Source organism: Echiichthys vipera (assembly GCF_963691815.1).
Source record: "Echiichthys vipera genome assembly, chromosome: 8".
In the NCBI taxonomy this organism is placed as follows: domain Eukaryota; kingdom Metazoa; phylum Chordata; class Actinopteri; order Perciformes; family Trachinidae; genus Echiichthys; species Echiichthys vipera.
Window position 1 is genome coordinate 4,759,800 of NC_139833.1, and position 24,611 is coordinate 4,784,410.

General features: G+C 41.9%; 1 protein-coding gene across 1 annotated transcript in view; it reads right to left on the reverse strand.

Annotated features, from left to right (window-relative positions):
• Positions 1 to 24,611, reverse strand: part of thsd7ab (thrombospondin, type I, domain containing 7Ab) — a gene marked incomplete at both ends in the record, with an annotated part of 157,716 nt that overhangs the window by 94,701 nt on the left and 38,404 nt on the right. Inside the window, 3 exons of the mRNA XM_083918758.1 lie at positions 3,502 to 3,686; positions 4,917 to 5,165; positions 9,857 to 10,691. Coding sequence (XP_083774884.1) covers positions 3,502 to 3,686; positions 4,917 to 5,165; positions 9,857 to 10,691 — 1,269 coding nt within the window. The remainder of the gene's footprint in view (positions 1 to 3,501; positions 3,687 to 4,916; positions 5,166 to 9,856; positions 10,692 to 24,611) is intronic.

The window sequence follows — 24,611 nt, forward strand, 5'->3', positions numbered from 1 at the left end:
CTGCCAGTCTTTATGCTAAGCTACGCTACCAGTGACTCCACCTCTTAATTTAGACACGATTTTCTTATGAATTTCTCGTCTAACTCTCATGAGGAAAGTGTACTATATATATATGTTTATATTCCTTTTATATCTTCTATCACTGCACCGTCCCGCACTGTAATTCAGAAGACAGTTCTAACCTGCAATGACAGTCTGAACTTGAGAATATGAATAAACCCCTCCTGATACACTCGGTGTTAATCTCTTTGTCAAATACTCGGAAAGGTGACCCTGATGTCAGCTCCCACAGAGTTGGGAGAAGTGATTTAGGGACACATCAGATATTCTTTATATCAAAGATAGTGTGTTTAAAGCTGCGCCAGGGGACTGAAATGCACACACGTCCAGTCTCGTAAGTGAGGGTGGCCTTGTTTGGAACTGTAATGAACGTGGGTGACAAGTTATAAGCATGATGTATTCATGTTTTCTTTTGCTAACATTAGATATTTACAGAGCTAATATTTAGCATTACAAAAATTAGTTATCTGAGGTGTTAGCTTTGCCGTGTTCCCAGATTTCGTGAGTGTGTTGCTGAGACAGATACAGGTGTAAGAAACGTTAATTTTTCACAAATTTGTCCGTCTGAAAAATATTGTTTTAGTGTCAGAATTGTCTGGAGATATGTAGCTTGTAAAAAAGGGGGTCCAATATTTCACTTTAGTGACTGTGGGCCGAATGGATCACTCATAATCTGTGTTCACGTTCACTTCTCCTATTGGAATCAATTCACTCAGGACCTGCCGCTAGTCTCCTGAGCAGGCGGGGCAGTGGAGAAACACATGTGACACAGATACAGGAAATTATTATGAGCTGCGCCGTCTCGCTTCTAAGATCTGGATCCATATGCTCCATCGGCTGAGCAGAAACCAAAGCCCAGACTTACACAGCCTTAGCTGAGGAAGTGCCGGATGGCTGATCCAGGGTCAGATTGGAGTTACTCCCCTGTAAAGATTAAGGTTAAGGTTAAGGAGGTGGTAAGCTGATTCCAGATCTCGGCTTGAGGGTATCTTCCGTCCCTTTTCTCACATGCTGATATTTATGCATGAGAGAGGAGAGAAAGAGAGCTCCGGTTTGCAACAAACTTCACTGAGATACTCTGCGGCTCTGTCTCAGTGGTGTGCTGGAAGATTACCCCTCAACAGAATGGAAAAAGGAATCCTGCGCCAAGAAGATAAGAACTTTGTGCATCAGTGTGTGTGTGTGTGTGTGTTTGTGCAAACACTCTCGCACTCAAGTCACGCACGTTTCTGCACAGCTGGCCCTGACAACATTGCTCTCAATATGCTTGTATGTATGAATCTTTTACCGTATCTTAACTGAGGTTACAGGCGCCTCCATGTGTGTAATCGCTCCAGTTCCATTGCACATACATGTGCTGTGTGATCTCACTCGCCCTATTGCCCCTACAGCACTTAGGAAGGACATACCGTGCAATCCGTTAAAGTAAACATGAAATAGTCTTTCCTACTGCAAACTACTACAATATGCTTTGTCTGAACAGAGTCTGACGATGGATTTAATCTTGTCTGCCAGACTCATTACTCTTTGATTAGGGCTGATACACGGGGAATCAAAGGACCGCGGATCAATTCAAAGTCTGAGAAACAATGCTTCATCATAGCAAATGCACTGCCAGCGTTCCCTTCACAAGTCATTCATCAATAACTTATTCAACATCGAGATAGTTTTAGATGAATATTAAAGGGGTTTAATACAATGTAATAATACGTAATGTGAATAAATGTCTATTGATGTAACACAACAGTGATTTAGCTCAAAGGCAGTCAATCAAAGCGTTCCAGCTGCAGATTTAAACGACTGGGTTGTGTCAACTATCAAATAAATAGCGTTGTTGGCCTTTCGTCCACACGCAAACTGCAGTTTAGGTTGCTTAAAACAGATCTTTTGGAAAACTCAGGCCAGGGTGAAGATTTTCAGAAACTTAATTTTCAGTGTTGACGTAGTGTCACATCAGAGTGTGCGCCATTATTACCTTTTGGAGGCACCATTTTGTGCAATGGCAGGAAAAATAATGCTTTGCCAACTGGACTTTTTACGTGTTTACACATAAATGTACAGTTACCCTTCAGCTATATTGAGATTCAGAGGCGTCAGAATGAGCTATGGCGCGATCACAGCACCATTGCAGCCTGGTAACCTTCTGGTAATCGCTATTCTCCACGCTTCTGATTGGCTAAAATGTTCAAAATGTGGATTGGACTGAAAAGACACATAGATCAATGATCTATGAAATCATTCTAATTATCATATTATCATGATTTTTTAATTACTTGTTATCCTGTAAAAGCACAGACTGAATAATTCTGTGAAAACAAAATTAAATATCAGTCTCATTATCAGGCAGCTGATCCCTACATACATCCAAAACTTACACTAATGGATAGACTGACCTTTGAGCTCTTAGTCTGCATGAGAGGAGCATCTCCACGTTTGGAACAAGTGGCAAAGGGGCATCTCACCTCCTCTTAGACTTTGTCACTCTCTCTCACGCGATCGGCACCGTTGGCCTCCATAAGCCTCGCCTCAACTAATGTCTTTAATACCCTCTTTAAGAGGGCAGCTTTGACTCTAAGCTGGCTTGACAAGTGTCAGAAATGGATGCCTTTGCACTTGTAACCAGTGACAAGTCACAGCAGGACACGAGCCGACAAATCCTTGTTCTAAATGACTCCTGCTCGGGTTTAAAAGCAGAGAATGGCAGCGAGCAGAAGGCTGTTGAAATGCTTCAACAGAAATCTTGAAGCTGACAATGCAGCAACAGTGGGCTATTACAGTGACTAATAATGCAAATGCTATACTGTATGTCATTGTTTATTTGGACATGAGTCAACAAGTAGGCTTTTGATATGCAATTAACTGCTACAAACCCACAGAGAGACTGCAGCTCTCATGCACTGTGCGGGGGGGGGGGTTGGGGGATGTAAGTTGTCATGTAACAGCGCTTGATCAAATTTATTTGAGTTACACTTGAGACTTCAACTGATTTATTTCAGGCAGTGCCGCGTGGTGCTGTAAGATCATTTGACGTATGCAACGGTGGTGTTGAGTTTGGCTGCAGTATCGACTGAAGACAGTTGACAACCTCAAAGATCAGCACAACTAAAAAGTGTGATTGACAAAAAGGTATTTCCTGAACAAACTAATGATAAAGAGATCACAGTGATGATATACTGTAGGAGAGAGCAGCAGACACAAACAAAAGACTGAAATGAAAACACAGACACTGGCAGTTACAGGTAAATAAGCACAGGCTGCAAAAATTCACTTCATGAAAAGTTATTGATGAGCATAAAGAATGACCTTTGGCCTCACAGAGTATGACTCACATCCGAGGGCTAAAAGTGGACTTAATTGAGGAGATGTTTACAGAAATATTATATTTAGATCATTAACAGCAACATCTTCAGGACATTAACGTTACATATGTATTTTTTTTACCTTTGTCTTTTTCTCTGAGGTCGTTGAGGTATTTTAGAAGCTCGGCGTTGGCTTGGACACAATAAACTTCCCGGGTCTGCAGGCCTCCCCCACAGAGACCTGTCAGGTTGCTACGCCGACGGTCCTGTTGGCTTAACAACGAGTCAACCCGGCAGTCGCTCCACTCTGTGCTCCTCCAGGTGTAGCTGCAGAGGAAGAGAACATGGATGCTCTGTGTGGGTGTAACATAGTGTCAAAGCACAATTACAATCCTGCAGACCGTACTCTGGCACTGGCACTTAATGATGTGTTGCATAGTTTCAACTGATTGAATCTGTGATTTAATACTGTGAACATGATAAACTGCAATTTTTACTTTACTCAAGGACAGTGTGCAACTACACTTTCAGGTATGAGGACAGTTAACTACCAGTTTAACCAAGTGATTTCAAACAGAGGAACATGTGTCTTTGAAAACTAGACGTTCACGTGACATACGATTTGTGTACATAATGATGGATATTTGTTACATAATTACAACCCAGAGGCTTGTTACCTCATCTGGTAATATTGTCAAACTATGGTGGGACAGTAGGAAGCATCAGTGGACAACAAAAACTGTGAAAGGAAACTTGAAATCAAACGTATCTCGCCCAAATAAATAAATGTATCTCACAGACAGGATGAGAATATGAGTAAGTGCTCTGACATTGGCTGTGTAAAGGTGATCTAGGATGATACAGAGGGAATAAAGGCCATCTGTGAGCCTACAGTGTGAGTCTTTGTGTGTGAGAGAGTTTGTGGGACTCAAATATTCTTGCAGTCTCCCTCCATTTGTCTTTACGGTGTGTCTGGCACCAGACCAAGCACTTATAGCAATCTATCTCCATATGCTGCCTCCTACACACGCACACGCACACGCACACACACGCGCACGCACACACACACACACACACACACACACACACACACACACACACACACACACACACACACACACACACACACACACACACACACACACACACACACACACACACACACACACACACACACACACACACACACACACACACACACACACACACACACACACACACGGGCCACCCAGGAGACTACATAAGCTTGGTTATATGAGTAAAGGGAAGAGGAAGTGTGTGCAGCTCAGTCAGGTTGTATTGTACTGTTACCTGAGCTTTATTGGAATACAGACTGAATCCCTGCGGAGTGATTGTGCCGTAGCAGGGTCTTAACAACGCAGTAACCAAGGAGGAGGGTATTATCACAACATTACATTCAACTGCATCCCCGTGAAAAGCTGTGAGCGCCTGTCGAGTGCTCGGCTATGAAAAACACACAACTACACATTAACTAGCCCCAGGTCACTCCCCGCTGTGCTCCCCGCCTCCCTTCCGCCATCATCAGGAGGAGCTTACTTGGCGCAGGGCGGCACGCCTTCACCCTGAGGTTCACACGACTCCGACTCCTCCAGCGGCGTGCACTCCGCCCCCTCGCCCACGGGGAACTGGACCACCTGTCTGCTCCGTGTGCGATTGCCCAAGGGAGACTCGGGGTCCACGCAGGTTTTGGAGCAGGGGCCCCACTCGGCCCAGCCGGTCACCTGGCAGTCCTTGGAGAGGACACAGGACTGGATGGTCAGTGGCAGGTCCCTCGGTGTGCACAGGCTGGGAAAGGATAAAGAGGAGGGGGGCAGGTGGGAGTGGAGGTTTGGTTTGTGAGATCAATCTGGACAGAATAAGAGGAGCAATAATGCTCCACAAGGAACGATTTTAATGGAAAAAACATGCAGTTTCCTGAACTTAGAACCCAGATAGGACTACAGGAAGAGAGGGGTTGTTTGACCGCAGCGTGTACATGAGATCTTTTTAAAATGTTAATTTAAAAAAGATCTGTTAAACATGATTCCCATAATAATCATAGAAAAAAAGTACAATAAAACTGCAAATGAAAAGAACCACATACTACATTATTATTATTATTGAATAGAATTATTATTTATATTCAATATTCCTATTTTGAATACACATGCCTGTGAAACCACAACTTGACCTTTTAACTTTGTATTTTTGTACAGAATAAACAAACAAGATAAAACATGTTAATTAGTGAGCTTCAGAGGAGCTGCTGGGCAGATTCTTTTATCTTTGAGCAGAGACAGGCTAGCTGTTTCCCCCTGCTTCAAGTCTTTATGCTAAGCTATGCTAAGCTAACCTATTGGCTATAGATTCATATTTCAGGGCGCTCCGTACTGTGAACCTGTCCGTCTGAAAAGCTCAACTGGTTCAAACAGGCGCCAAAAGGAAGCTGAACAACAGATATCTGACACTACAAGTGGTGTGCAAAGCCTCCCTTTAATCCCTCTGCCGTTCACTGATGCCACATGTTGCCATTAGCTACTCTCATTAGCATGCACACTGCATAATCACTTTCACATTAGGAGTAAAACAGGAGCGGTGTGGCGTGGTGTGTGTATCCTTAAGTATTAAGACAACCAAAACAACCCCTGATCAATCACTCACACACATCTTCTGATCATCTAAAAGGCATTTAGATGTAATGAATAACCCGTCGTCTCTTTGGACCCCTTTTCGAATCATTAGAAATTTGTTCTAACTAAAGCCGACTGCTTTCTCGGTCTGAACGCCTTTCCCCTTGAGGCGTTGCAGCTGACGAGCTATTACTGCTAATTACAGCTCTGCTTCATTTAGAAACTTCTCATTTAGACTTTGCCACCAAAATCCACCTCCAGCTACTCAGGCTTTGGGTGTAAATGAGGAAATGTAGGCGCAGAGTATGTTTTTTTCTTCTTCTTCTTCTTCTTATTTAACTCCTGTGTCTTTGCAGATTACAACACATCTGCAGTCTTTGAAGTAGTATTGGAGCGACACGGCGGAAAATCTTAGTTTTGTGTTGCTGCCAAACACACTCTGCGTGCCGGCTGATTTTACATAGGAGGAAAACAATGAGGAATTTAAACAGTGAATGCAATGCACCGAGGGTGATGGCTCTATTTCCTGTCTCAGATGGCATTTCTTGTGTTTTAAAAAGCCCCTAATGCAGCCGATGACCCATTTTCGCTGCAGCCGGATCCTTTGAGCCTTTCCCCGTTTGCTGCGTGCATGCCCGAGCATTTTTGTGGAGATTTCAAAGTTTCAAAAAGAAGTCATTATTTCTTCATCTCCGTCATTCAGACAGAATGAGGACACAATCGTTCTCTTTTTTAAATAAGTGAGATGATGTCGTAAAAAATGCTCATTTTTAAGTATGTACACTTTTAAAAGTACACTTTTACAAAACAATGGACAAAAAAGAAAAGTAGCTGGAAAGTTTCCATAATTCAACACTGCTACGCTCATTTCTTGAACTGCATTCATTAAAAACAGCACCTAATGAATAAAATAATGTAATGGTCTAAAAACACAATTCTATTTGGGTCAAGTGATTAAAGAGGGCTTTTTTTTTTACAACTTTAGAAGCCAGAAAAATATGAGAAACAAAACTACAGCACCACGTGGGACCGTCAGCATTAAATGCAATGATGTAATGCGAAACAGTTCAAAAGGTCATGACGCGAGCTTGATTAACAGGACGGAGGCAGAAGGCTGAGTCACGTGTGGCCTGTTTGGGACAAGTCGAGGACTACGGAGTAAGTAAGTGAAGGCCCGGGACAGATGTTCATCAAACGAAATTGGAAATGAAGCGAGCAAGATGTTCAGAGAGCGTCTGGCTAGGAGATGATTGGGTTATTGCTTCACTGGGAAGTTTGTACCAGTTTTTCCAAAAGTGGCAAAAACAACTATGAATATTTCAGTCCAAGAAATAAACAAGTCAAGGATTAATATTGATGCTCCTAAGGGCATGTGAGTTGTTTTCGCGGTTCCTTTGAAATATTTGATCCCAGTCACTACTGAGGGGTCTGTGCCAACAAAGCATTAATGAATAGATTTAGTCCATAATTGATCAGATCTTGGCGTACGGTGGCATGTGACGGATATGTCCTGCTCTACTGACATCGCCACCGATTCGTCTTTGGAGATCAGAGACCCCGTGAAAGCCTCAAGTCCAAGTGTCTGGGGAGCAGCGATGACATTTTAAGTTAGTCAGTCGAGGAACAAAAAAATCAGATGATAGATCCAAAGAAATCGCTCTTTAGAAGAATCGCTGATTAACTAACCGTCGTCTAATTTAGACACCAGATGGTTATTGAAAAAATCTAAGCGATAAACGTTGAATTAATTGATTATCACTGGATGTGTTTTTGTTTAACACAGTCATCAAAAACCTCATCATCAAGGTGATATTAACCTATCAATAGGTTAATAGTGACAATAGACAATAGACATGGCGAATGTCATTGCGTCTGCCTCAAGTCCTACTGCAGGTGAAGCTGTTTGGTAACTGCCAAAAACAGCAGAAGAAGAACCTCACTTGAGCAGTTCAGGCACAGCACTAAGGGCTTAGCTAGCTGCAGTCGAAAGCTATCCACAGTTTAACACAAACACATGGATGACTTCCACGGATGGATTCACAGGCTCTCACTTTCGCCGCTTCACACCCTGCACAGATCACTGCTCTCCCAACCACAACAGTCAGATAGACCCAAGAACAGCTTGAGACATCTTCTGGCACGACCATGTGTGGAAATAGCTTCAGCTGCTTCTGTCTTGTCTCTCACATGACAACAGGAGGATACCAGCTAATTTCAGTCCGATTTCAGTGTCACAACAGCGAGCTGATGTAATTAAATCTAGGAGGAGAATGATTACGGATGTGTCTTGCAGAGATGGATGCATGTAAATCTTTTCATAATGTGTCTCAAACCAGTGGGAAAATCATTTTAACGACCAGATTCAAAGCACTTTGCCTTTTTTATATTGCTGTCCAATCCTTCCAAGACCAATGATGTGATTAATGAGTGATAGCACCAGTTAACCAGTCAGTGCACATATATCTTGTCTGACTTTTGTGTTGTTTTTGTAAACCTTTTATGTTAATGGTGCCCTCCTTATCAGATGTGGTGTTCTCTGCTGATTGTGGCAGATTCATTTCATGGAAGTCAAATGTTTGATGTGCGTTTTAGGCAGACTTCTGCAGAGAAATAAGTGAGACTGAGAGGCATTTGATGTCTCATTTTCAGTCAGAGGGTGTGACTTTGAAGCTCACAGCAATAATAATGTCAGGGCCAGAGGTGAGATCCCACACGGGTTTACCAACGACACTGTAAATGGAGGTACCCATAGTTAGAGCATGTATTTTGGATAATAGAGCCCACTAAAAGCATAATTCAACAACCTATTCAAGTAAAGATCTTTTACAGGATGGTGTTTAAAATCACTGAGTTGTTTTATCTCTCTTTCATCTCCAGCTGCTTCTTCCAAGCTATTTTCTCACTATGTCTGTGCAGCTTTACCTTAAGAAATGACAGACTATTAAATCATAAATAATACATTTTCCTTTATCTAACATCTTGCACTGTCTACGCAGAACGTTTAAGTTTTGAAAACTCTCTAAACATCTCAAAACTTCGGCACATTAAACCATTTTGTGTGTGTGTGATGTGAATTAAACCTGATCCTTTAACATAGAAGTTATAAAAGTATCATAAAGAAATCCCATCTTCCTATTACAATTTACTTTAGGAGATTTTCTGTAGCAATTTGACTCCTTTGCTTAGCAAGTAATACATTTTCCATGTGTCATTTTGAGTGACAGTGTTCTTATAGTATATCATCACACATTCATTTATTCAAAACCAGAGGACAAAACTCAGCAAATTGCCTCATTTTGAAAAGTAGCAAACAAAGCCGAGACTATGATTGATCTTGTGTCGTAAAATGAGTTGCTTTGCCACTTCCACCCACGGAAGTTGACATGAAATTCACTGTGGTAAGTTGCGCTTCATTGCTCCGACAGCACAGCGGTGACACACTCAGCTGATAAACCACCTCCGCTACCTGCCGCCTCCTGACAGGAAGAATAAAAACTTTCAGGGGGACAAATTTGACACTATGTTCGAAAGTCACACCTAAAAACTTTCGTTCACGATGATGCAATATGGTACAAAACACTGGACCTCCATCTGACACACAGGAGCCACCCGTTGGGCCCAATATGAGAAGCAGTTCACTCGCTGATAAAATAAATAGATGGATAGAAATACTGACAATCACTGCTGCGTGTAATATGGTATGAATTTGCATAATTTTAAAATAAGGCTGAAAAAATGTTTATAATTGAGCTAAAATTCTCTTTCACTGTCGCCTAAACAACAACATTGAAGGGGTATATGAAACATGCTGAGGGTTAAAAAAGATCAACTTTACTGTCACATTAACATAAAAATGTTGTCACTCACTTGCGTCCCACAGTGCTTCCATTCCTGTGTATGCAGGTCACATCCCGAGTCTGGTAGCCCACCTGGATGTCCCAGAACGGACTCTCTTGCCGGTTAAGGCGATTCCTGGTTCGTTTCTTCTGGATAAGCTCCCTGGTCTCTGGATCTTTGACTCCGGTTCTCTCCCTGAGCCCCTGGCCTTTACCTTTCCTGCGCTTGACTTGGCGTGCTGTCCGAGTCTGTGGGAGGGCGCAAGGGCTCCACGGTCCAACCCTCAAACTATACATGCCCTCTGGACCTGTGCAACGCCCCGGTTTACAAGACTGGAACTCAGTTAGGTTGGGACAAAACGCACCTCCGAAAAGCGGGGGAACCAGGACACTACGGACCCTGTTCCTGAGGCCTGTTCCACACGTTTTGGAGCAAGACGTCCAAGGCGAATACTCGGAAACCACACAATCCTGAGGGCAAGGGATCAAACATGCCTGCTCCAGGCGAGGCTTGGGCTCAAAGTACTCACAGATGGCATCCTCTGCTGGAGACCCGTCTGATTTGAGTATGCAGCCCACCTCCCGGGTCTGAATGCCCTCTTCGCCCCCACTGCATGTGAATGGCCGTGAGGCCCATAAGGTCCTTGCTGAAACTGGCACGCACACATTCCAGGCACCCAGTTTCCAGTCATAAAGGTCCTTATGCCAGTCACACACACGGAAACAGTTTCTCTGGTTGGAAGGACGCTGGCCCTGGTCACAGTTGGTGTGAAGCGTCGTCCAGCCTTCCACATGGGCACACCAGACTGCCCGGCTTTGGCTGCCACCTGGGCCACAGTCGCTGCCCATGCATCTTCCCCATGGACCTGGGAAACAAATGAACAAATCAAATAATCACATTAAAATATGAAACACACGAAACAATAAACCTTCTAGCTTCAGAGGCGACTCCAAGAAGGACGGTCTGGTGGACGGTAAGAAACCTAAAGAGTGAATCGCAACACAATCGAGGTACTGTGCAGAGAAAGTGTAAAAATATTAGATCTTATTTTAGTTCTACTTTACAGTTGGAAATTGGAAAAATGACGAATGGATCAAGGAGTGCTGTCTCTTTGGTTATGCATCATTTAAAAATAAAACAAGATGCCACTGCACACAGAGAAATGATTTGAATTAACACACACCCTGTTGTTACATCAGAGACACACAATGATGCCATTTGGAATCGCCTTTAAAACAAAAATCCACATTATGCAAACAAAAAACAACCAACACTTCAAACTTCCGATGCTAAAGACACTGAGACAGTTTACCTGCTTGCTTGTCAACTGAGGAAAAGCAGACAGTAAATTCACAGACTCCTCTAATGTAAAGTAGAATTTGTTGAGAAGCTGTTGGCAGCCCACAGCAGAGCGTGTGTGAGTGCAGAGAATATGACATATTCAATAAAAAATAATATATCACTTTGTTTTGCACTACAATTGGGTCAACTCTTGGTGCCTGGTAGAAACAGAGTGCTACAGGGTGGGGAGGGGCGATCGGACAATGTAAATACAACAGTGCAGATCATGGGTGATCAAACTAGAGTGTCTGAAAGTCAATTTGAAAAGGTCCATGAGTAATATGTGGCATTAATCAAACTGTATTGGCAACCGGCAAGAATTGCCACAAACATCAATACAACTTTGTACGTACACAAGTCTCTGGCAAAGTCTCCCTTTACCCTCTTTGACTAATTACTGTAGAGATCCAGCCAACAGTGGTAGAACAGGACTGGGGTAGTGTAGAGGTAGTCATACACATATACATCATCACACACGACAATTACATTTGATTGAATCAGAAAGAACAGGGCTTTCTGACGGTAGCCTTAAAGGATAAGATTAGTGATATTCTACGTTCTTTTTGCAGTCAACAAAATCTGTGAAAAGAACAAAACCAACAACGAATTGTTCCAACTATTATATTGTGTGTGTATCCAATGCCTAATGTAGCTGCATTGTTGTTCAATATTAAATTAAAGCACATCAGTGCCACACTGTTGCACTGGGTGACATGTTCCATCACCCCGATGAACATGAACATCGTAATTTATTGTTAATAAATCCCACAAATACCGAGCTGCTGCTGTAAACTTGTATGACTTCTCCAAATGTGTATTAATCTGCTGCTGAAATTAGTCCCCAATAAAAACACAATTACTTCTATTTGAATAATACTCAGCTTTTTAATGAAATTAGAGGGCAGTTTTAAACGTTGAAGCTAATTTGTTGTAAGAGAATTGGGCTTCTAATGACGTCAGAAAGTATATAAGAAGGACTCAAATGTTGTTGGACTTCATCCATTAATCCATCCATCTTCGACCTCCTGTCCCTATCGGGGTCACATGGGGGCTGGAGCTGATCCCAGCTGACATCGGGCGTAAGGCGGGGTACACCCTGGACAGGACGCCAGTCTATCACAATTGGGCTTTTCAATGGATTTGAAATGGATTGAATATTAAACAATAAAATCGGCACTATCCCTCAAGAGCAACAGTGTTTTTTGATACTGGTTGCTTGTTTATAGCATCATTTATTGCTATTTCAGCCACAGCCCTATGAGCCTGGAAACCAGACAAATCTGACAAACTCATGTTTCATTTGTACTGGCAGATAGGTCTGGCCCCTCTCCCATTCAGACAGATTTCCAACCATCCTGACCCTGTGCTGACCAATCACAACCGTTTATCACGTGTGCGAGTTTAAGGTGATGACTGACAGTGTCACTGTCTGTGGGTCAGTTTTTTAGACCCACCAAACTCAGATCAAAGCATTGATCAAATATGACTCGATATTTTGTTACTATTTCTTGCATAAAATGTTTTCATAAATGCATCTCACTGTTGACGGACAAAGCGATAGTTTGAAAAGGGTTCCTGGCCACCATTGTTTTTGACTGAGAAACCACTGCTGCTTCATTGTTGTGGTTAATTGTAGGTCAGGTTTGGTTGCTGTGTTTGGTTGTTGGTATATCTAATTGACATTGACACACTTTGCTCTACACCGTTGATAACGCCACTTGGAAATCAAAAATGACCGAGAAGGCCAAAACCATTTGCAATTAGTCTGGTGGTGCTAGGCTAATCAACCCCCATTGTGTTTATTTATTACCCCTTCAGGTAAAAACCAGTCTGGTATGAAAAATATTCAAAAACATATACTCTCTGCTCACTTGGCTAAAAGACTTTGCTAGGTGATATACAGTACATATATTACTTCACACAGAAAGAAAGAAGAGCTTACACACACTAAGATCTGCACACACTATTTAATCACATTTAAGCTTGTGCAGAGTCAAGTAGAGAGTGGAGTGCCCAATTTAGTATTTCTCCATGAAGGAATCTAGGTTGACACCGTGAAAACTGTCTTAACCCAGTGATCTCAACTCAGCTGGTACTCCCCAAAAAATATTCTGTAAAGCAGGGCGCCTGTGCTCTCACTGCGTTATCCAAAGGCTATTGATAGGAGCAGGGAGAAGCAATGAAACTAATTGGGCAGCTTCTGTTTTCACCTCACATTAACCTCTTAAGTAATTGATTATATTAGTATGTGGCCTGGGGCTGATTGGACCTTTGTGACAGACAGTGTGAGGGCAGCTCATGTTGACCCACTTCCACAGAGAGTTAAAAATCATGTCTGGCAGAAAATCAGGGGCTGATTTCCGACAATGATTGCCTCTGATGAGGCCGCTCGTTGCCTTTTCTCTGATCTCAGCTGCTGATACAGCTGACAGGCTCTTTCTTCAGTTCAGTCAACATGACGGTGCATTCACAGGAGCCACGAAGCATATTCTAAATAGTTGTTTATTCCTCATTGTATTAACACACTGGATCAATGTCCGATCATCAAGTTATTTCTAAGTTTGCTGGGCCTCTATAGCTCCAGATCACATCATGTTAATACTTTTTAGACACTCTGGTATTAAGAACAAGCCTCAGAAGGTAAAATACATTAGTATTCTTCAGACGAGTCATCTCTGGTGTTTGTCTGAGTCCATAAAATCTATTTGACGTTTTTTAAAATCCAATAATAAAGAAGGCGACCTGGAAGTTCTGCCTTCACAATACAAACTGATAAAGACAGTGAATGTTATCTTTAGAGCTGATATAGAGTTTAGAGGCAGAGAAAGAAAATGCAGTGGAGAAAACGCTGATCCAAAATCTAAAATGCAGCAGAACCGACGGGTTCTCAGGTACCAAAATAAAACACCTCTCACCCAAATCTGATCCATCCCAGATGAGACTATTCTGGGGCCCAGCCCTCACACTCTACACTTGAATAAAGATCACAAAGCTCAGCCGTATTCGACCTGCCTGGTCTAAGAATGTACAAGTCTGGTTTGTTCTGTGTCTTATTCTGTTTCTAAAATTTAATATGATATGTTTTGTTTTGTCAGATCTTTGCAGCTGTTTCCACGTTTTGCCACGCATTGAAACTTGTTCTTTCTTCTCCAAATGTAAATAAATGCGTAGCCCTGGTAGCCTGCAGCTAACTTTTCAATATTGCATGCAGTCTGACAGCATCGTTTCACATCCTGAAAACAGAGAAACTATTTCAACTCCATTTATCACATCTTCAGCAGAAGATATTCACCGAATTATCAATTACTGTCACTCGACTGTACGTCAGGTCTCTTGAACAAATTCTTGAATAATCTCTGACATGGAAAGTTAAGCAACTGTTACAGGATAACACCATCATTTAAACCTGACTTGATTTTGACGATCCACTCTACTGTTTGCATCATGTTATTCTGTATAATCAAATCTAAAAAGACAAATGAACACACATTTGAGTATCCAAATTTCAATCTGAGTGAAAAAAGACATTTGCAAGCATGTGCACATTCTCGTGGAAGCTTGCATTGACTGCATGCATAAAGCTCATACCTGTGCAATCTAAATGTAAATGTATTTTTATCATTCAGCAACAAAAATATCCCTTCGGTGTCTGTTCATTATTTTAGCAGATAGTAAATGAATTTTTACTGTTTCCTCTGACCATCAGTTCGTTTTGCATCAATGCAAAGGTGAGCGCGCTGAGTAAACACGACTTGGCCAAATAAACGGTTGCTAGAGAAACCAATAAAACAAAAAATAGCACACTAATGTAATCTTTCACAAAATATGTCATTCCTTTGTAAGTGGCGACATGTCCACAATGTACTCTGTGGTATGCTTCATTTACCTTTTTATCTAAACATGTAGGTCAAATTAAAAGCAAGCCAGACTTGATTTCCTAGTCTTTAAAACACACTGCATCATCCATGTGATACTGTGGGTAATAGGGCTGTACGATATAGCCCAAAACTTGTACCACGATATAAATAAGGCAAAGGCTATTTACACCCAGGCACCAATATCAATGTATACTATTTTCACCCAGGTGTTGGTAGCCAACAATGCTTTTTTCTCGATAATGATATATATCACAATATATCAGGGTTTCTGGTAGTTCATAAAATGAAAAGTCCACATGGTAAAACCTATTTTTGTTGGGCAAAGGCTATTTACACCCAGGTACAAGTTCAATCAGGAAGAGCACCTTTCTAATTCAGTGGTTGAATCTCAGTCTCCACACACAGACTCACAGACTTTGAGGCGAGTTAAGTCCCGGAGTGCTTAGGGCTGTCTGACGGTCGAACCTTCAAGTGCTTGAGTGCTCTCTAGTAGAAATTTGGAGCCCTTTATGAACACTTTCCGTAAGTCTGCATATATGCAGACTTTGCCTGAGGGAATTACCCACAATTCATAGCGGTGATATTAAACACAGGGTAACTCGGGAAAGGTTGAAAAAAGGCACTTGGTTGGTTCAATCTGGAATGTCAAAGTTACACAGAAACATTGACATAAAGGATTTAAGATGGTTCAAAACTAACATGAATGTTTAATTCATCAACAGTTTCTTTTCATTTTGCTTAGTGATGCTGTTTTAACAAAAGTGAGTACACTGATCATTTGATTTGTCCGCTCTGCAAAGAGCCTAAGATGTTCAAATCTTCCCAAATCCACAATTGTACACCGAACGTTTTGGTGTCATCAATGTAAAGTGATATATTCGCAAAGTGCTGTCCAGTTCCTGTTTAACATTTTGAGCCCTTCATAATTGGTAAAAGGACATCTAGCTTCTTTCTAGTCTTTCACACACATCCTCAGGCGCACATTCACTCACTGAATGAACAGCCTTTTTTCTTCAGTTTGGGGTTGCCCAAGGACACTTCGACATACAGACTGGAGGAGCCTGGAGGAGCCGGGGCTCGAACCACTGATCTTCCTGCTCCTTCCATCTCTTGAGCCACATCCACATCCTTTGCAGCCTCTAGCACTCAAGCACTTTCCCGGTGACGTCAGTGAAGTCTGTGAGGGTTCAGGATTGAGATTGAGATTGAGATCGGGCCATTCATTCACAATTCTATGTCTCACTCCTCTCGCTTCTTGTTAATCAGCTGGTCATGGGCGTTCACTCTTTAAGTTAAACCAGACAGATCTTGCCACAAAACTAACTAAAAGTTGTCAAACGTTTTAAATAAAATGTGCTCCTACAATGCAAATGTATGGTTCAAGCTCATGAAAAAAGATAAGAGGATAGTGGCCAGTGCATGAGATAAAGGGGGGAGCCAGGTCACCTGCTCTGACTGAGGAGGAAAATGTGCTGACTTAATGGTGAATTCAAGATTGTATAGAGGTGCTAAATAAATGTGCTGACAAGTACGGTATACTTTAAAGTCCCCCTCTTCTAAAAGAAACAGTTTTACTTCTGTGTCTGTCCTCTAAAATGTCTGACACTCAGTGTAGTGACTTGTATCCGAGCAAGGTGTTTTCACATTCCTCACTTCACTGATGTATAAACTAATCACAGTCTGATATATGAAAGTCTACTAGACAGGGGAATGACTTCAACACAACACCGGCAAAGAAACGTGAAACCTCCGCTGCAGAGTGGACTGTCAGTCAACATGCACACAGTGACCGTGAACCTGACAAGATGGAGGCTCTGAAGGAACAGGCTCACCTGCAGTTACACCTTCATCTGCCAAAGAGGCTGCACGAAACAAGGTCTCTCAAATCTGACACATTATGACTTTTAACAAAACAGTCATCATTTCTAAGTAGGTTTAAATACTTTTACACGTATCTGGAGTAGGACTTTAAGCTAATTAATCGTTAATGCATCATGAGAGCTGGGTCTGTCTGACGTTCCTGTCTGTTATAGTGAAGGTTTTCGTTGCCACCGTACTCTACGGGGGAATTGTTGGGTCTACGTTAATCATAAATAAGTCATAGAGTGTGGTCTTTACCTACTCTGTAAAGTTTCCTGAGATAATTTTTTATGATTTGGCACTATAAATAGAATTGAATTGAATGAGCAAATGAGCAAACCTGTAAATTATATAATTAATTGCATTTTTAAAAATAAATATAAACATTATCCTCTCATTATAGAGCCCAATGGCCAAGCAACAATGTGCTCTATATTCCTGATCGTAAAGACTATGTATAAGTGATATTCTTACTTGTACTTCTAGTTTGACTTCCTTAATGAGCGAACTTAACTGAAGTCACAGTAGAAACTTTCTTTCTTCTAAGAGTGCTCAGTCACTTTCTCTTTCAGTAAAACCAGGAAACCATGAAGATTAAAAAACCTTGGAAAGTCACCAAGGAGAAAAGGATACTTCTGCATGCCCTTTTATCTAACTTAATGGTAAAATGATCTATTCTTTGTTTTACTTTGGGCCCCCACGGAGCCCTCAACAGGTCTCCTGGGAGTCCCCGGGCCTCACACTGGAAACCTTTGCTTTGAACAATAAATGTGGAGTGCGGTACCCTCACTGTCGGGGCGAGAGCCTGATCTCTGACTTGGCCTCGAGTGTCTATTTAATGAACAGCCTCTTCGTCCCTGCAGGGTCAGCTTCACTAATGAATGGGTCACTGTGTCACTGTGTTTCTCCGTGCTGCTGTTTGTGTATTGTTTCTCAGATCCACAGCATCTCCTACTCAAAGATAGGACCTTTCTCTTGGCGGGGTCAGGGTTTGTCGCAGGATCATCTCAGCTCTCTCGCTGGCACTTCGCCGCAATTCTCTAACTAGTGTACCGTGTGTGTCTCGACTTCAGATAAGTCACTTGTGAAAAAGGTCGAATAAAACGCCATCTGTTTTGCCTCAATCAGGAAATTAAGTTTTTGGAAAGCACTGCAGGGTCGGTACACTATAAAATCATTTCAGCCTGAGTGGAACCTTAGCTGAACGCTATCAAAAGTCCCACAGTTTATTGTTTTTCTGGAGTAATAAAGAAGTCTGAAGGGTAAAAGCGAGCTAATGTATATATTGTGTAAGCCGCTGGTCTCTAAGGAATCCTTCTCCCACACACTTCGAATGAACGAGAATGAGTTCAGTCAACTTGTCAGATTAAATAAAGCTTAGAAGAGCGAGGTTTGATTTCAAGGATGATTATATTTAATTTATAGATGTGGCTACACACAAACCTCCTTTTAGTGTTGTGACGTGTCATTTTCCTGATTAAAAGAACGTGAATGGTGCTTTAAATGTCATGCAAGCAGGCCTGGAAATTGTCAGTTCCACAGCAACACTGCAAGCGGTCAGTTTTATTATGTGACCTTTGTTCGTTTCCAAACACAGCCGCGGCGTCTTCTCTGTTCCTGCTGTTCGAGGCGCTAAAGAAAGCGACTTCAAATAGAGTTCCTTATTGTTCAACTCTCTATGCAGCTTCACAGTTTTGACAGAATTAAACATAAGAACTACCATGTCATAATTGCATGTTTGCGTAGCCGTTGGGGGAAGTAAGTATTGCCACATTGAACTTGCCATGTTGACTCATGTTATGCTCAGTAGAGATTTTTCGTTTGCCGTGAGCTACTAAACTAATCTGGTGTGCATGAGGTAAGGGCCAACAGTGCTGTGTTTTTGTGTTGAAAGAGCACAGCCAGCTTTAAATACAGTTTGCATAAAGAATTTACATCATGCTATTCCTTATGGGACACGGTCAAGTGCTCACTATTTAGCAGCAGATGGACATTAGCCTTTTGGTCCTAATGGGCCGCAGTATGCATGAAGGGTTAGCGTGGAAAAGTGCAAAGGAGAAAGGAAAAAGACCAGAGGCTCATTCTTAACATCTGAAGAAACACTTTGAGCAGCTTAGCATTCACGGATGATTGTTAACCCCGGCCTGCATTCAGTATGTTCGGTGCCCAGGGCTGCACGGCACTAAGCCACATTGACTAAAGCTCTCCGCTCACACTTGATCTAAATTTCATTAGCTGTAATACCGGGATTGTGCTCGCATGGCTTGAAGGAGCTTCTTTGATGACTCTTTATTCATGACGTCCAGCACGAGGCAGACATTTCAACAAGTCGCAGTGTTAAATCATCCCCTCCATTTTTATCTTTGATCTTCTCAGTTTACCCCATGTTACAAAAACAGTGTGCGACAATTGATGTAGCAAGTTCGTCTTTGTTAAAGTGCATGGATCTTTTGAATGAAATATTGAATACTTTGAATATGGACCAAATTTAATACAACTGGCTACTCAATGATCATAGCAATCTTGATCGTCCCCAAATTCGAGAGTAGGAGGTTCCACTTTGAAAGGCATTCCAGTGCTCTTAGCCTGGTTGGAGGTCCGACACTTCGGACTTCCTATTGCACTGCAATGCAGAATTTCTCTCTCACTGCATGTGTCACGGGAGGAGGAGGGAGTGTCAGCGGTCAGGCAGGGGAAGAGGATGGGACTTTTGAGGGAAGCGCTGCGAGACATGCAAGAAAGGTAAGAATAGTTTTAAGGGTGGGCTGCTGTGAGTGACAGGTGGGTGCTATCCCAATAGGCTAACATAAACTGTAGGCTTCTTATGCCTCAACTCCATCCACGCTCCACCACTTTGTCTATTTTTGGATTAGCCAGGAGCAGGCGTTGAGCTCCGCAATGGCTTTTCAGAAACTTAAAGGTGAGAGATTATGCCCTTATTTTATACAGTCTGTGGGAGCACCAGACAGAAATGGGCCATTTTGTTTTTGCTTTAAAGGGCAGGTTCACATTGTTTCATGTTTGCCTTATAACTACTCTCAGATGTTACGTGTACATTAATAGAACTATTGGTTGCTTTAATTAGTCTCTAATGCCGTTCCATTGTAAGGGCTGGAAGATAAAGTCCCTATCCACAGTATAAGGCTTCAGCAGTCACATTAAATGAGAATATTCAGCAGTTGGAGACTTAGTACTTAGTAGAAATTCACATTAAAGTGAAGATAAGCAGCAACATCACATTTCTAAGTACGTGGAATTGAACCACGAAGACATGACAAGCAGGTAGAAGGAGCCAAAAGTGAGCAACAGAAACTGGAAACCTTGTTGTTGTGTTGTTTATAGATAGGCTGTGTGTTTTTCTTTCTGTTCGCTCATAAACACCCCCAGAGGATGGAGGAGTGACAAGATAAGTTAGAGAGAACGTGCTCCAATCCTAATAACACCCACATGCTCGGCAGCGACAATATCACTGTTGACAACATCAAAGGAATACTCCAAAGTCTTTGAGTGAAAAGGTCGGTCACCAAGCCAGAGTGAAAGACCTGCAGCTTGTGCTGTAACCCTGCTTCTCCGTTTGTCACCACGGCAATGGTGAGAAAGAGAAAATGCAATTTCCAATGATGCTTCACCATCAAACTGTCCAACACACACAGATTCCCACAAGTCAAAAGCAGTCGTCTGTCTGGAAGTGTCTGTCATGAAAAATGTCAAGACTGTCAGATACTCAGCACCAGATCAATAAACCATCACAGCTCGACAGTAATAATTGCCAGGTTGCCATTGGAAGCCATTTTGAGAAACTTGCAACACATTTTTGGCCTTTGGTTTCCATCAGAGGCAAATACTTTAAAAAAAAAATGGGGACAGCAAACAGCAAAATGAAAAAACAAAACATCCTATTCACACACTTTTAGCCTGGGCCTGAATACGCTTTAAATCAAAAACAAAACACATCACACTTACCCATCAAACAGCTGCACACCACACTTTGACAGTGATGTCAGGAGCTGCATGCATGCCGGCATCTTTATCAGAGTTTAGAGTCTCTGCCGGATCCCAAGCCCGAACTTGCTGACATTTCCCACCACTATCCTCTGGCACGGTCAGGCCGGGCTCTTAATCATGTGTGTTGATTACTTATAACTGGGTGTGGAGAAAGCTATGTGGTAACCAGAAATGTTATATATGTTATAGCAAAGTAAGTAACAAATGTGTACAATGTTGCACAAGTTATAATGTTATAAAACGCATCACTGTCGACAGCACAGGACGTGTCTCCTCCACTCACGCGCATCACACAGGGACTGCTCTGCTGTGTGTGCACTGCTTAGCTTAAGCGTGCAAAATGCAGCTAGAAGATGTAAAGACAAAAATAAGAACAGGAGAATTAACTTTGAGCAAGTTCGGACTTTTTGACTACCCAGAGTTACGAGAGAAGCTGGAGACAGAAAAGCCATCGCGAAAAAAAAAACCCAGCATACTGTCAATATTTTAGAGACGCCCCCAAAAATTTTTCCAATCATGTTTTCAGAGTGCAAGACAATGGCAAAGCAAATTAAGTTATTTTAGTGTGGGGTGAAAATTAGTTCAACTGAAAGGGAACCTGAACAAAAAGAAATAAGGAATCTTTTTTGTTTTTGTGATGTCACATTTACTCCACATTACTCAAAATATAATATGAATAAAAGTGGCAACCATTTTTCCAGTTTTGGCAACCAAATCTGATGTGTGTTGAGCCTGGACCATACATAATTTCCCGTTATACACTTTCATGACAATAAATGCAAACAGGCATCAAGTGCAAAAGTTACAAGAGCACCATAACAAAGAAAATACAACGCATAACTGCACATACAGTATGCTTCAGTAAAGATGCAAGATTTCCCTCCTTTCTCCCTCCTGGAGAGACCAGTGTTCAAACGTATGTGTGTGTCCTCTATGCTTTTGTTCTACTTCACTGAAAGATGCAGATGAGTGCCACCAGAGCCATAAGTGCTGCACATCCACACTGTCCCAGTACCAGTGTTCGGTAACAGGCTGCCATGACTCTAAGTCGAGTTAACATTTGCACCACCGTGTTAGTCTTCATGAGGAATATATTTCCAGGCCCTTTGAAACACAGAAGCTAAACACATACTGTACAAGACTAAAACAGGATGTGGCTCGGTGCAAATTCTCGGGTAAAATGTGTTTCCAGCTGCTAATTATCCAACCTTCAGCCTGGTGTTTGAACCTCACACATCCACCTGAATGTGACGGAGGTGCCTCCTGTCTCTACTGTTTTCTAGTTTTTCTATTTTCCCTAGCTGAGCTGTTCGGGTTAATTACTGTGAAGGAAACATACACGGGGATGCATCGATCAATCATTATCGCCCGCTGAGCAGAAGCAGACAGATGATGACGAATCTCGTTATTAATTACCTCACTGAAGACGTTCTTTACTGTGGCTAAAAATAACTTCCTCTGCGAAAGGCTGAGCAGAAAAACAGTTTGGCAAACGTAACCATGCACATTCATCTCAGGTAAACATTGCTTTATTCTCCAAGACCCCAAAACAACACTGTAAAAGACAGTTATTCACGTACATACAGTACAGTAACCCCTGCAGAGTGGGAAAAGAGAAAATAATACCGCTATTATCTTTAAGGAAACAAATGAAGATGCATTAAACGCAGGGCGATATGACTAATAATACTTAGTTCTTCTCAATGATTTCAATCTTAAATATATGTATACTCATATCTGTGTATAACATATCATTGTACTGATAGATCACAATATGGCAAATGTGTGAATAATCAAATGGACGTTTAGTGCAATGAAGTGTCTTTCATATCAGGAGAAACCTCATACTTCAAAATGTAACACAAACACTTCAGTAACTCACATTTTAATTACTATTTGCTTAGTTTTCAGAGCTGCAACAACTAGTTGATTAAGCCATAAGTCGATCAAAAAGGAATTCATTTATTCATTAAATTTTGTTAATTGATGGGGTTTTTGGTCAACCTGTACTCTAGGACCGAGTTTACACGCGTTCACACGTGTCTATCACGCGTCTCCAGGTGACCACTTCAGATTTCGCAACTGTCTACGTCCCTTACGCTAGAGATAAAAGGGCCCCCGCATGATTTTTTACTTCCACACTCTTGTTACTCACAACCCATCTCTGTGCATCGGGCAAAACGACAGATAGTCACACATCATTCAATCCAACGGACAAAACAGACGGGCAAGTTATTGAGGGTTTGCACGTTGTCTACAACATTACAACCACGCCCTGAAATGATGAGGTATTTTCCGACCGCCCTAGACACATTTTGAAACCATGTGTAAACAGGGTCTGTGATATTGTGTTGGGCATCTTTTATCTATTTCTGATGCTTTTACAAATCATATTATTGGAAAATTGGCAGTGGATATAATTCCATTGGAACTGTAATTTTGTAAAATCATAACAAATGGATCATGTCATGTTCTACAGTATCTGTACATGGCAACGGCAGGATGGTTAGTACTGGTGGTAATGGTTAATTAAAAGGCAATTTAAGTGCAGGACTGTGACAGGGAGTCACATGTACTACACACCCATCCACCACATCGACCTCCACACCCTTACTTTCCACCTCTCTACTTAAAGGATACACACATATACTGTACATCTCCTACATTGACGGGGTGTGATGGGGTGTGGAATCATCCGAGGATACTGAGCTGCATGATACGATAACATTAGCAAGAAGATCAGCAGTGGACACTCATGGGGATGCAGATAAACGAAACACTGGTGTAGTGAATAAACAGGCAGCTTCTCCTGCTGTGCTGCTGTACTCAACATGCAAAGTTTGTTAAAAGAAAATTATGTCTAAGCCCCCTCAACAGCAACAGCGCTGCTGTTTGATTGCCGGTCTGACTAATGAGTCGTTTTTTTCTTCTAAAAACGCCTGGTGATACGCGAGAAATTATTGATGATATTATGACAGGGAGCGGGACTAGTAAGAGCTCTATTTGGAGTAAATGTTTGCATACTGGGCTGAAAACAAATTGCTCGCAATTCATACTTTTGATGCTTAAAACGGCATAACGTTCAGAAAGCTGTTCTTGGTTAGATACATTATTATGGTATGCTGATTCCTTTAAATCCTTTTAATGTGTGATAAAACAGAAACTGAACGTCACAATAAAAGAAAAACCAAGTCCCTAAAAATGCTCTTAAAGACTGTGGGAGGTAAAGACGCCCTCTGAGAAAACAGAAAAACTAACAGCGGCCAAACCCATCACTGTCAAAGTAAAAATAAATATGTGCACTGCAGCCAACTGTTTTATCTTTATTGACTGAGAAATGAAAGCTCTTGCTCTGCAGTGAGGTGATCCAAACATTGAAAACACATTTACACCAGAGAGCTGTCCAGTACAATTTCAGTCCTCCAACACTGTCCACTGAGCGGCTTCACGTTTCTGTTGACTTGTTGACTCAAATCGGAGCTGACAGGCTCATGGAAGTCTACCCTAAAGGGGTGTGATAGTTTGGCAAAGGGTATGGGGTCAGGGGGGGATGGGGTTGAAGGGAATTTCAATGCCAGGGCTCTGTGGATGAGAGCCTCGGGTCTATGAGACGCCGTACTGGCAGGTTTTACAAGAGCAGCGGTGACGCCGACTGTTCAAGGCGTTTTACTGTGAGCAAGTAAACAGGAGAAAGAATGAGA